General features: G+C 45.7%; 1 protein-coding gene across 1 annotated transcript in view; it reads right to left on the reverse strand.

The window, feature by feature from the left end:
* Positions 1 to 5378: 5378 nt before the first annotated feature.
* The window catches only part of gli2a (GLI family zinc finger 2a), a 35562-nt gene continuing 26417 nt past the window's right edge, over positions 5379 to 14523 (reverse strand). The window contains exons 8-12 of the mRNA XM_068725216.1: positions 12986 to 13135; positions 11358 to 11522; positions 10841 to 11122; positions 9367 to 9733; positions 5379 to 9157 (exon numbers count right to left, since the gene is read on the reverse strand). Coding sequence (XP_068581317.1) covers positions 6849 to 9157; positions 9367 to 9733; positions 10841 to 11122; positions 11358 to 11522; positions 12986 to 13135 — 3273 coding nt within the window. The 3' untranslated portion in view covers positions 5379 to 6848. The remainder of the gene's footprint in view (positions 9158 to 9366; positions 9734 to 10840; positions 11123 to 11357; positions 11523 to 12985; positions 13136 to 14523) is intronic.

Consider the following 14523-nt stretch of genomic DNA (forward strand, 5'->3'; position numbering starts at 1 on the left):
AATGCATCTAGCAATATCAATATTGTTTAAGTTTTATTCCAACAGTATCCTATTCAGCAGACAAAAGGTAAATTGTGTGCTAACAATCAGAATGTCTTCATGAGCACTGTTACACCACGTGATCAAAGGGAAAAGTGCAGCGGTTGAGGGGGATGAGTGGGTGTACATTCTTTGTGCCAGTTTCAACAGGAAAAGGAAAAGTCTAAAAAGCATTAAATAGAAGCTCAAAACGTCGCTGAGAGGAGGTCATCCCCTCACGACACTCACTCTCACTCACATACGCCTTTAATCAGAAGATCCCCCTGACTTCAATCAAACGATGACATTCCTCAACGGCCTACTCATGACGAAACTCTCAGAGCATCTGACCTCCAGTCTGGCTGCCAACGGAGGATAACCTAGGAGAGGTCATCATCCGGGTTAGGAACTGACCCCGGACTCTCGCTCCCCCGAGGAAGGCCACAATGCCGGCCTTCATCACACATCACATCCCCTAGGCTCTGTGCGGTTTGATCGTAATTCTTGCACTTCCAGAGTTTAGCGGGGCACGCTCTGCCCTTGGGCCAGCAGCAGCAGCAGCAGCAGCAGCAGGACGGGCAAAAGCTCAATTGGAGCAGTAGGTAACCCTGACTCAGACACGGGTCACGTCCCCCTGATCTCGGTAGGCACAGAGCTCGACGCAGGAAGCCTTTGATGAGAAACTGAGCCAAGCCTGGGGAGAAAGGCACAACAGCCCCAGCCAGTGAATAGCTTTATTATGATGACCCGACCTCAAAGGTCAAAGAGCAAAATGGGACACACTCCGATACTTCTTCGAATACCCTTCGATACGTCGGGGATACATTTCAAACTGAATTTTTTTTTTTTGGCCCATTTCAATACAGTCTTTAAAAAAAGTATGGTTCATTTCCACAAGGGAAAGGATTTGAGAAGTGCCAATAGCAGCTGGTCTAATCAAACAATGAACTACTGTTCACACACCGCTGGGAACTGGTGAACCGCTAAGAAACTAAATTCTCACTTAAGTGGTAAAGAATACTTAGGGGACCTAATGGATCTGGGTGATTACAGAAATAGATGAACCGATGAAGTTACATAAAAATGAGAAGAACAAAAAAATGCACTAAGTTTAGTACTAATTGGCCCTAAACACTGGAAGTAGATTTAGTCTTATGCCAAAGTATTGGACAAGTTGAACATTTGACCTGATGATGAGCACATGATGAAAAGTAAAGGGATCCCCAAAGCTATTACAGTTCATCCTTTGGCAAACATGAATGTCTGTCAACCTGCTGGTGGGGCTGTTTGAGAAGACAGTTGCCCCGCCAAAGTTGTTCTAGTTTATCATTCAGGAACCATGAATGTCTGAACAGGATTATGCGCCAAATGCATCCAGGAGATGTCAAGATATTTCACAGGATGAAGGAAAACTTAACATGATGATGGCGCTACTTAAAAAGTCAGGTGATCGCCAAGATTCATTCTCGAGGGACCTTGAATATCCGTACCAAATTTCTTGCCAATCCATATGATACGGGAATAACGAAAGGTCAGTGTGATCAAACCTCCAACCTCCGGAGCTGAAATATGAAGAATGTGAAAGTGCCAAAAACTGCAGTTCATCGAATGGCTACTTGGTGACTTGCTGTGCGATGACTCGTACGCAGGGCATGTTGCTGGTCAATGCGTTGGATGATGGTCTGGTTGACCTCTGTGTCCGCATCAGTTTCTAACAGAACATCATGAACTGTAACATGCTTGTTTCACTGAAACTAAAAAGCCTTGAATAACTTTATTGAACGCATTATATACAGATCTGACAGAACACCAGATGGCATTGCAGTTGTGCTTTGTACAATTTTGAATGACAAATCGATTAATTGATTAATTCAACAGGCCTTTGCTCCAGTTTTTCCGGCGAGTGAAATTCTAGTATTATTTCATTAAAATCAGAATGAGACTTCATTCGAATTTGACAATAATTTATTGCACATGCATAAGAAATGAATAGTGCAAAGTCTGTGGCGATTGGACTCCATCATGAAGTAGGATAATAGAGGGGTCGTGATGCTGAGGTCTTTCCCAGCTCCGCCCTCTTGTCTAAATACGGTCACGCCTGGTTTCCAGAAAACAGCCAGAGCCACCCACTTTGAGCTTCACTTGGGTGGAGTCACTGCGACTACGTCCATATTTTATACAGTCATACTAGAGTCATGCAGCTGGTGTAGCTAAAGGGAGACAAATAAGACACATACAGCAGTAGTAAGGAGGCACTATTTCATGACACTGTAATAAAATTTATTTTTAGGAACGTTACTTTATTGCAGGATTGTAAACTTTAAAGCTACTTTGGTCCCAGAAAAGCTAATTTCTGTGTCAGTGTTGCAAATCAATAACCTTTTTATGCCGATTGAATGGCGCTGTGGGCCCATGCATGTCCTACTACTATTAGCACGTTACTGTATATGAGAATCTGCTTTAAAGCTTTGTAACTTGCATTTGTTCCATTGTGGGTCAGCTGAGGATAGCGGCCTTTCATCCACTCGACCCCCCCCCCCCTTGCCCCTCTGATGCGTGTTGTTTTGTCTGGGATACCGAGGTGCGGGTCTGCGAATGTCACCAACAACAGCTGACTTCGTCAGAATGCCTGATACTTAACGGGCAGCAGCCCTGCAGTGGGATGTTTGCCAACAGCTGAGCCAGTAGAAAGGGGATTCCTCAGACGGAGATCGGATGCTTCCCTTCGCCCGCCTCTCCACGTTTCTAAGATCTTGGTGAACAATAAGTAATGCATGATTGTGCAGCTTTAAATGGTAAGTGCATTCAAAGGAACTATTGTAATATTGCATATTCACTCTAATCTTGAAGTAGTGCTGACGATAAGTCGGAATATGATCACAAATAATTCAAGATGAGACTGGGTGACTGAAGGTTTTTACTACTGACATTTCTTGATCCATGTGATGATTTTGTGTAAAATTCTTTAAATATTAGCTGAATATTCATTTGAAGCTGCGCTTATCGATATTTTCTTGACTATGTGTATCGTGAAAAAAGCACAAGAGAATTATCAACCAACTCTGCAGCCCTTTAGAGTTTTCTGTTGTTTTCGCCTCTTTTAGCTAATTGTCGTCAAGCAGCGCTTTTTTTAGTGTGTGAGAAAGCTGTAAATAATCCCCTCTAGCAGCGAGCACCAAATGACAGACAAACACAGTTAGGAACTAGTAGCATACAGTAGTGGGGCATTTCTGCGTTTCTGCAAACCACGGATGTGTTGCATGTGGACGTTTTTGCATTCGGATCACCCCCGCACAGCACAGTGACGTCGTCTATGAGGCGCTGTAGAAAGTTACGCTGTCAAATATAACGAGTGAAACAAGTGGGTGGGATGGGAAGTGGATGGGTCTGACGAACACGGGACTCTCACCCAGGTGACCTCGTCTCCCTCGTGAAAACCAAATGTAAATGTTGACTTTACACCCGCTATGTCCCCTTGTTAACGTTACATGTAAGTCAGATATGGATGGCTGTTATTTATTCACGGTTGTAATATTGCTATTATTCTAACACAAACCATGACCTTAACCAGGTAGTTTTGCTTTTCATTGAGCGTGATGATACGAGGCTGACACAAAACCTATTTATGAAACACATTCTTGTTACAGAAACCTAGACTTTCAATGCATTCCATGGTTTGCAGAAACAAACAATTCCAACATGTCTTCCTGGTGGTTAGGTTGAGCATTTAGCAACTAAAGGGACCAAAAACCTCCAAATATTGGATCATCTATTCATCGAGTTGCTAGAAACACGATTCCAAATGAGTGTTCTGCGTCTGCCAGCTGTATGAACAGGCACTTCTTTGCTGACTTTATAGCGATGCCATTTTTTCATACAGCCATAGCAGGCTGCTTGTTGCTTGTTGCTTGAGCACACAGAGAAGCTCGGATTACAGCCGCCTTGTTGTCTGCTCAGGTAGACATGAGCAAATACTTGTTTGCTGCCATAATAATGCTCTATCTAGAACCTCTTTAAAGTTTAACTGCCGATTACATATGGATACACTGTACCGCACGTTTGTGCCCCGTTTAAAGTATGAAGCCGAGTGCCTCGGAGCCCACCGCCTCTCCTCATCTGTGTGCTTTGTCTAATCATCCATTTCTGCCTCACTAACCTCTTGTTCTCCTCTCTGGTGAGACCCTTACCCTGGGGCTATTTTTCCTCCCATCCTCTCTCTAAGAGAATAAGGAATTCCAGTGGCAAACGCAATCAGCGGGCTCCACTTCTAACCAGTCCCCCAGCTGCATTTGCTGTCAAATTAAAAGTGATTTGTTCTCTTTCTTTTCGCGCTCTAGCATCTTTTCTTATACCCATATCCCCTTCCCCTCATCTCTGGTCTCTCTCCTGCTACTTGACAGTAGCTCTCTCTTTCTCTCTTGATTTTTCATCTCCTTTCGCCTTTTTCTTGCGCCACCTCTCCTCCTCTTTCCTGTTTTATGTTGCTCTCAGACCCATTTCTTCAGGGTCGGCCTGCCACTGTTCATTTTGGACCACATGCCGTCTAACTTTAGAAACTGCTCCGTATGCATTTTGTGCCTAAGGAGTGTTCTTTTTCACCTGGGTTTTCAAACAGGAGGCTTTTTTTCTTCTTCTTTTTCTTTTTTTTTTTTTGCTCTAGTATGCAGAATGAAGAATAAAACGCACGACTACCACATGTAGTACATTCTCTTTTTGATAGCAGAGCATCGAGAAAGATACGCAGATGCATGCGGAGGCGAGACGGGGCTTCAAAGCATAACAAATGTTGCTCCTCTATTATTGAAACATATGCGCTGCAGTTATCAAAGAGCAATCTAAAGAGGCCTGACTCTGGGACAAGAGAAAGGTGTGCGCAAAGAAATTGGTTTAATTTGACGACCTCGTCAATTACGCGGTTATGTATTGCGTATGTTAAATGTTAAGGCAACCGACGTTCAAGGAGTTTTTTTTTTTTTGACTTGACACTTACAGCAGCAGTGAAGTACAGCTCTGCAAACAGACAGTTTGAGGAATTATTTTCAAATCTTTCTTTTCATTCATCCTCCAATAAAGCTGTTTGGATGAATCAGGTTAAATATGGAATTTATTTCCATTCTGTCTGAATGCCGTCGCCTCTCATGACGTTGCCGACTCAATTCACATCCTCAGAACTTCCGAGGACCTGAAAACAAAACCTGAATTGAGCAAAAGTATGAATAAGGAAATAAGACGCTTGATTTCTGAGTCACTGGAACAAAGACACAGCGTCATCGATGCTCCGAATCCACGAGGGCCCCCCAGGGGCCACGGAGCGTGCCGTATCAAAGACGACACAACGCAGCGTTTTAAACAGGGAAAAAAAAAGGAGATAGTTTATTTGAAATGTACAAAAGCTATATACACACACACACACACACACACACACACTCACACGAACCCACACACACACACAGAGCATAGTACAAGTGAATGGTAGCATACACACAAACATCTTATAGGCTACTTAGAAATTCAGCAAACATAATAAAAGTGAGGAATTTGCAGGACGAGTTCCACAATCCTGTCCGAATCAGGATCACTTCATCAAAGTCTGTGTCCCTTCCTGGACTCTCTGCAGTTCATCCAGAGCCCAGGGGAAGTATGTGGTGCAGTGAAAGGGAGGGGGGGGGGGGGGTGGGGGGGGTGGTATGAATGTGTTAATTAGGATTGGATCACTACTGAGAACACACAGAGGTACTTGTATATTCTTTTAGAGAATACTCTTCAGACACAGGGGTTCATATTACCCTGATAGACTAACACAGAGGCAGATCCGTGTCCTGTTCAATCATTCACCCTGGTGAGATGGGACCACTGAGAGTTAATGCCTCTGATCCAGAGGGCAAAGAAGGAAATCCGATGTTACAGAGCCATCCCCCAAGAGCTCAGACCGTGATCAAAAAGCACTTAATATCAGTGGATCAGAATGTTGTACAACCACGTGTTCAAACTAGGGCTGTCGAACGCTTGTCTGCGTGACTCACAGTAAGTCCTAACTTCCTGGTTGAAGGGTATAAACTACGCATTGAATTTCACGAAAGGTCATTTCAAATGTGCTCAGAATGGCTCTCAATCTGTGTGTGATTGAAACTCTGCAATACAAAGACAGGCTGTGCACAAGACAGGTCACTGTAATATGCTGCAAGATTAAATTAAGTGCATTAATACATGCATTTATGCATCAACCTCTACATGACTGTTCATTAACCTCGGCGCTTTAAGTAATACAAAAAATAACGGCTTTCATTACCCATATGGATATATGGTAGGAGTCCATATGTTACTTTACCTTTGACAGCCCTAGTTTAAAACATTCAAAGTCTATAGCATAACTTAAAGCGAGTACCATAAAGTATAAGCTACACACATACAAGTCTTCGTGAGAAAATATGATCCGTTATGTACACGTCCATTTCCTGGTCACTCTGTCGATGTGAACTGCTTTCAGTGCGCCGCTTCGTAAAAGGCTGTTACACCAGCAAATACTGAATGGCAATTGTTTGTAGATGCATTTATATACCCATATATTTGAAGGTAAAATGTATGGCTTTTTAACACATAAACGATAGAAATGGTCCTAAAGCCTAGCTATACTATTATTTTTTTCAAAGTAACATGTTATAAATCTCAAGCGAATATTACAAGACAAGCATATTACTATGGACAGTGAAGAAAAAAAAATGGTCTGAAATAGCCAGTATTGCATTATTCAATCAGTGCGTTGTGTAGTCCATATATTCCTGATGTAGAAAGAGTTGAGACTGGATGGATGATGAGGTGTTTGATTGCTCTCAGCTTATCATGTTGAGGAACTTGCTTTCTTCAGCCAAGGCTGTGAGCATAGAGTTCATGTCACCGATGGCCATGTTGCCGATCCCTGCCGGCACGGAGGCGAGGGTGACGGAGTTGCGGGGGGTGGTGAGACGTGAGGAACTCTGGGAGAGGCTCTGCAGGAGGCCAGGGCTCAGGGTGCCCGACATTAGGCTGGAGTGGTCCCCGTCATCTAGCATGGTGTCAAAGTCAATCTGGGCATGATGCTCCGTGCCACCGGAGGAATCCACAGTGCTGCTGGAGACGTGGTTGACTCCTGGCGAGGCCATGTTGGCTGCAGCAGTGGTGTTGCTGGCGGGAGCCTGACTAGCGCTGGGGGACATGGGGGCATCAAAGCTGACTAAAGCCGGCTCGAACATACGAATCTGACCCGTGTAGAGCGCAGCAGAGTTTGGATTTGCAGAGCTGCCGTTGTGGGTCGCTGAGCCACTGGGCCTCTTTGGGCTCGCCTCTGACGTGTCAGTACCATAACTGGGGTTCAAATCCGATGACTTGGGTATTCGGTTTGGCTGCATCATGCTAGACCCAGTCTGTTGTCTGGCAATAGACTTGGGCTCTATGGGAGGCCTGGGTTGTAACAGTCCTCTGCCCCCATTATGGATATTGGGCTGCTGAGAGACTACACTGTAATTTTGCTGCTGATCCACTTGGTTCACATGACAATACCCATCAGCCTGTGTCCTTGCTTTGCAACTTTGCAGTTCTGGAACTGCCATATTGTTCCGGGTAGGTCTCACGCTAGTGCTCCCAGATATAGAATTTGGGATTGCCTCTTGGCCAAACCCTTGCTGAGGACTCATTTGCTCACTAAAGTTTGCGCCGTTGCATTGCCTCTGTTGCTGATGCTGCTGGTGGGAGATGTTCATCAGCCTCTGGCTGTTGTGGTTCGCATACCCCTGCATAGACATATTCTGACTCATCGGCACTACTTGCTGATTGCTACCCAGGCCTTGACCTTGTCCCTGGAAGGATCCAAAATTATGCCTCTGCTGAACAACAGTTAGGTTCCCTCTCAGAGGATGCTGTTGTTGTTTGGAGAGCTTGTTTGTGGTATCCACAGTGCCTGAGCTCACCTCGTTCCATTGCACCGGCATGTTAGTCTTGTTCATATTGCCCGGTGGCGATGAGAAGGACTGATGGGAGCCACCGGGACCCATCTGGCAGGATTGCATGTCCTGACCAGACTGAGTCATGGTGGCGTCCGCCATGGCCATCCTCCTCTGAGCATAAAATGATGCTGGTGGGGCCATGCCTGTCTGATAGCCCTTAGTCTGATTGTTGGAATGGTGGTAATCCACTTGCCCCAAGTTGTGACCTGAAGGGCCAGAATTCTGGGACCTAAGGTATTGCACCACATCATCTGGAAGCACCATGTCATCCTCTCCACCCTGCTCCCCTCCAATCATCACACCATCCACTGCCATGTTTTCCATGGCTACATTCTCAGAAATGCTGGGTGGTCTGGGGGCAAACGGGTAGCGTTGCAGGCTGCCATCAGAGCGAGTGTAGCCCTGCATAGCCAGCGCCTGGTGGCGATCAGCTGACGGACCGTTCATGGGGTTCATGCTGTTCATGCTGTTATAGCGCTGAACCCTTGGAAAGGACAGAGGGTCCAGAGCGGGACGACGCACCGGATCACTGGCACGACGTGGAAGGTTGGTGGGTACCTCATGGGGCATCATGCTCCGCGTGCCATATCCTATATCACTGCATCGCCGTGGCACAGTTCCAGGGTGTGGCTGGTGGAATGAGTGCGACATGCCTTCCTGGGAGTCACTGTAGAGTGCCATGCGTGTCCTCAGGCTCATTCGATCCATATTCGGGAGAGGAGTAGGTGGAGCTCCACCAATGGCAGCAGCATACTTTGCCTTAAGTCGATAATGCTGAGCTGGAGTCAGACTGAGGACACTGGGGAGACCTCCTCCGCCTCCTCCACCGACACCGCCACCTCCGCAGTGGCTAGCCTCGCTGGAGCGGCGAGACAGATCGGTGGAGATCGGGTCATAGGAGTCGGCCGAACTGATGTTGTTGTGGCGGTTAGCACCAAACTGGGACGCCTCGCTGGAGCGGCGGCTGGAGTAGCAGGGTGAAATGCCGGAGGAGCGCCGACTCATGGTGTAAGCTGAGCTGATGGTGCTGGTGGTGCTGTCCCGGCGCTCATTCAGCTGGTTCAGCAGTGTTATTTCCGATGAAGACAGGTCACCCATGCGTTGGCCAGGGTACGAACCGCTTAAGTTACTGATCATGTTGGAGCTCTCCAGCAGGGAACCTGGCAGATACAACGGACATTATTACATAATGACACCGACTCATTTACGATTGTTCAAATTCAAGTATTTACAGTTATAGACCAAGCATTTATGTATATGGCTATTGGACTCACTCTACATGTAGACATGATGCGATTCAGCCATCTTGCACCCTCATCACCCTCACTGTCAACACTATAGCAAACAGATTCCCTCGACCCGCGCTTACCGACTGCAGGTATAGGAGGCAGCTTCGTGCTGTTGCGTTGGCCCTGCGGTGGCTGCGGTGCAGAGTTGACCCAGGGGCAGGAGTCCCTCACTGTCTTCAGCCTTTCCTTCTTGATGTTCTCCAGCTTGATGGTGACCGCGCCACCATGACCCACGGCTTTCCTCAACTGAAGCCCCACCCCAGCCTGCTGTCCCCCAGCGGTGACGGTGGAGTCGACCATGGGGCAATCGTCCTGTGCGCTGAGGTCCCCGAAGCTGCCCCCGCTGTGCAAGGCCATCTCTACTCCACTGTCGTTGTTGTTGGCGCTGCTGAGAGGCGACGGCTCACTGCTACATGACGAGTGGCCACCAGGACTGGACTGATACGTCTGGTTGGAGGACAGCAGGGAGGGAATTTGATGTAAGTGGAACGAATCAAACTACAGGAGCTTTATTTGAAATGACAGAGATACATTGTTCAATTTTCCACTAGTGAATAACAAAGGAAATCGAAAAATAGAAAGGGAAATAATAAAAGCTATAGTGACATGCCAAGTTCAGAGAACTCCATTATGTATTCTTCAATATTAAATAATCACCACATATAAGAAATTCTGATTGTAATGGTGGTCTCAATAACTAATGTGGGTCTATAGTTCCATATCTCATTAATCATACATGAATTTGATTTATTTACAACAGGAAAACAAGTGGATAATAGATGAGTTCTGTGAGCAACAATCCAGTAATTCAAACTGGACGAAAATGAACTCAAATCTTGATCACAGCTTGATGCTGGCACTATTTGTTCAACACGCATGCTTAAACAGTCCCAGCCTCTGCATATTAATGTGACAACGACTTTTATCATCGGCCGACCCTCAGAGGCTACTGCCAGAAATCTTATGGACAGAAAAATATAGTCTTATGGTAATGTGTGTGTGTGTGTGTGTGTGTGTGTGTCTCCATACATGCATATATGGGCATCCCATATACAAACCATGTTTGTGAAAATAGATAATCATGCAAAAAAAAAGGAACATTTTACATCATGTAAGACTGCACCGACATTCACCATGCTGAGTCCAGTCAGAGAGACAGTTTAAGAGCTCACCTCAGTGATGTCTGTCCATTAGAAAGGTTAACTTGAGAGAAGCAAGTTCAAGCAACAACCAGAGAGGTGAGTTAGGAAGGATGCAGGCAGTACCAGCAGGAAACACTTAACCTCAGAGCAACGTTAGTAGTTGGAAGTGAAAAACAGGAGAAATAATTGTGTCCTAAACATACAAAAGGCATGCAGTCATAAGCACCTGTTGTATTAACAGGTGACACTGTTCTTTTGGTGAGCACAAAGCGGTACATTTCCTCCACAATGCATTCAATCAAACTCCAAAGTTTAAATAAAAACAATCAATTTCCCGCACACAAATATTTTCCGAAGAGATTTGTGCCGGATTGGCTTTTTTTTTTTTTAAATTGATGTGATCGGGACCCACCATAGAGTTCTCGGTCTTGATAGATTTGACTTGTAGGCAGTCTTCCACTCCTCTAGAGGTGCTGTTGGCCTCGATCTTGCCGTCCGCGACTCTTGCGCCGATCGTGGCGTTCGCTTCGTTCTCCCCGTTGCCTTTGGGAGGCTGCGGTCTCGGAGGTACGTCGCTCCGTTGCTTCTTGGTGACGTGGGCATCGGGTCCGTGGACCGTCTTAACATGCTTCCTGAGAGAGCTGGGGTCCGTGTAGCGCTTGGTACAGCCCGGAATCTTACACACATATGGTTTCTGCCGAAAGGGATTTAAAGACCAACTCAAATTGAATTCTATTTTTATTGTCTGTTACAGCATACATATGTTCTCCTTTGAGCTAAATCATTTTTTTAAATATTTGTTTGGTTTCATGATGACACCCCAGAGTTTTGCATATTTCCCACTGCACTAAGCTCGAAGCAGACTGTGGGTCAAAAGCATGAAATCTCACCGAATAAGTCAGCTGATCGGTGCGCGTGCTTGAACATACCTCGTTAGAGTGAGTGCGGTTCTGGTGCTTGGCCCGGTCTGAGGCGTTGGAGAAGGCCTTGTTGCAGCCTTCGTGTTCACACACGTACGGCTTCTCCCCTGTGTGAGACCTGAGGTGGGTCTTGAGGTTCTCCAGGCGGGAGTAAGCTTTCGCGCATCCCTCAAACTGCAGAGAGGTGGAGACAGACGGACAGACAGTGAGGCGGGAATGCGCGAGTGCTGCGCAGTTCTGTCTGCAGCTGGCTGGAGAACAACACAAAATAAAAGCTCTGTGTGTTTCCTGTTTTTAAATGTAATCTACTCTTGGACTCGTGCCCGCCTACTGCGGCATGCCACACGAAAGCAAAGCAGTGCTGCAGTTTGGTAAAAAGGGCTATTATGCGAAATATCTAAACTGAGTGTGAAGTGCGGTAGAGCTCTTTGGTTGGTGTGCTTTGTTGAGACAAAGAGAAGTCTGTGTTTAGCCTTTGTGTTCACTTGTGCCGTACAAGCTATAATTTGGTATTCCTTCTGAGCAGCCATTGTGAACATAATTGGCTTTGAAATTAAAAGAGAATCAAACTAGACTAGCGCAGATATCGGATATAAAAGTCAGAAGACTCTCCATTAAAGACGAGACTAAAGGGGAGTCGGAGTGTTGTGAGAAGACGCACGTGGGATTTGTGCAGAGAATGCACAGTCTTAATAAGAACCCACGGCCCCCTGCTTGTCTGCAGATTTTAATTACACGCCCACGCTGTCAATCAGCTTTCTTCACTCTCTCCTTCACAAGTCATCTGTTTTAATGCATTCACCAGAGCAAGCTTTGAAGCCGAGCAAAACATGCCCTCAATTTGATCTTCACACAGCAAATGAAGGCTTCAATAAAACCCTCATGATTTGGAAAATATCACGGATTCTAAGCACAAAGAAAACCACAAGAACGTGTTCTTTGGGGCAAAGGGAAGGGTCAAAGCATAGAGACCGTAGGGCTGCTAGTTCCAGTGGTTGGCCAACCAGTTAACCAGACAGTTAACCCTGAAATGCATGGGTGTCTGTCCTGCATACCCCAGGTCTTTAATGACCCAGCATTTATAAAGCACTTATAAAAAGCCATTTATTAAAATCATATCACTGGTAAAAACATTTTATTAAATCATATTCACAATAACAAGCACACACAAATCTATTTTTGTGAGGAGGACTCGGACAATAAAGATAGTTGTATAATGTCTATTGTTGCTATGGAGAAGCTTGGTCAAGTCTCACAAAATGACCCTAATGATGTCATTGTGATGTCATCAGGGTATGTCGGCTTGGGCTAAAAGACAAAAAGCCTGCATTATAAATCGGGGGGGGCGTGGGAAGTTAAGGTAGGGAGGTTCTATCAAAAGATACACTTGGTTGCATTATGGGAAATGTAGGATCCAGTGCTTTTGATTAAAAGTCAGGATATTTTGTCCTCAGCTGCTTTGATTTTGACAATTTCCTCCCGGTCTCTGGCATATCCCCCAATTTAAAAGAAAAGTTAACACTGCTGGAGTTCGCCTTTAAATGCAGCGGCCAACCAGTGAGTCAGATGAACGGTAAGTTAAGCAGCCGGTTGCTAACATATCACCGCGGCGTTTCGCGGCGTTACGAGCTACTCACTGTGCATTTATGCGGCTTCTCCCCGGTGTGACGCCTCATGTGGACCACCAGCATGTACTGAGCCTTGAAGGGCTTCTGCTCCCGTGAACACTCCTCCCAGCGGCACACAAACTCCTTCTTCTCACCGTGGATGTGGTCATTGTTGATGTGCTGAGGAGGCAAATTTTGAATTCAAGTAAATCTCCACACCGTAGCATCACAGACACCTGCGATGCAGACGTTGAGATGAGTTGTCAAAATGGTGACAGGACACCGAGTGTTTGTGAGCATGTGTGTGTGTGTGTGGGTGTGTGTGTGTGTTAATTAAAACGAGTCAGCAAATTCTTGTCTTTTTTCCCACCAGAAGAGTCTTGCTCTGTCACGTGTCCATGCATCTGTGCATCCTCATGCACGCACACACACACACACACACACACACACACACACACACACACACACACACACACACACACACACACACACACACACACACACACACACACTGTGGGTGACGATGCCATCCATTATGGCTGACAGTTATTATGCATCTGTCAACAGGAACCAAAAACTATAAAAGCTTGTTTTGTTTTTTCAGGCTCTGTGTGTCTCTCCGTGTGTGTGTGTGTGTGTGTGTGTGTGTGTGTGAGAGGAACTTCCTCAGATCCCAGTAAAGGTGATCAGGAAGAGGGTAACCGACTTGTTTTTATCTTCCATTCTCCTTACTTTTAGTGGATCAGGAAGTCAGTGAGGGACACATAAAGTTTCTTGTGCGATGCTTCGACTTCAAACTTTTGTATTAGCTTGTGAAGTAATTTCAGACAAATTACACTGCAAACCTAAATGTGAAATCTCAGGGAATTCTCTTTTAAATGTTCCATCTACACTGCAAATGTTGTCCTTTTTAAAATGAATAATTTATACTGATGGAGGAGGCGGTCAGTTGCTCCTACTACAATGTGTACAACGCGCCAGCAGTTATCTTTAATACTCTGACACAACAGGTTTTTATCAAACGAATGAACCAGATGAACCACTGTTACACACACACACACACACACACACACACACACACACACACACACACACACACACACACACACACGGTTCTGAACAGACACACTTAAAAAAACCCTCATCCCTTGCACCACACGCAAATATCCACACACCCAGAGGAACCACTTCATTTCCTGAGGACATCCAGGCCCACAACGCTCCACTTATGTGGCCACTTCTCCACCAGCGCAAAAGCTCAGTGGTTGTCGATTCTGCTGAGATCTATTTTGGGTGAAGGACGAGGAATGGAAACGAGCGGAGGCCTCTATTTTCAGGTTACACACTGCTGTGAATCCGTCATTTGGGGGTTCTCGACACAGCGTTACTTTGGTTAAGCAGAAGCCAGAAAAACCCGCAGGTGTGGGTGTGTGTGTGTGTGTGTGTGTGTTTTTTTGTTTTTTTTGCTGATATTAACCTTGTGTGAAACCCTGGGTGTGCTTAGGGAGATGCTATCAGGAGTTTTTGTGCAGAAAAAATGGCTATTCAAACCTAGATTTCTGTTTTTT

This window comes from Cebidichthys violaceus, unplaced genomic scaffold (genome assembly GCF_023349555.1).
Source record: "Cebidichthys violaceus isolate CVI_PGR_0920_01 unplaced genomic scaffold, fCebVio1.0.p SCAF_34, whole genome shotgun sequence".
In the NCBI taxonomy this organism is placed as follows: Eukaryota; Metazoa; Chordata; class Actinopteri; order Perciformes; family Stichaeidae; genus Cebidichthys; species Cebidichthys violaceus.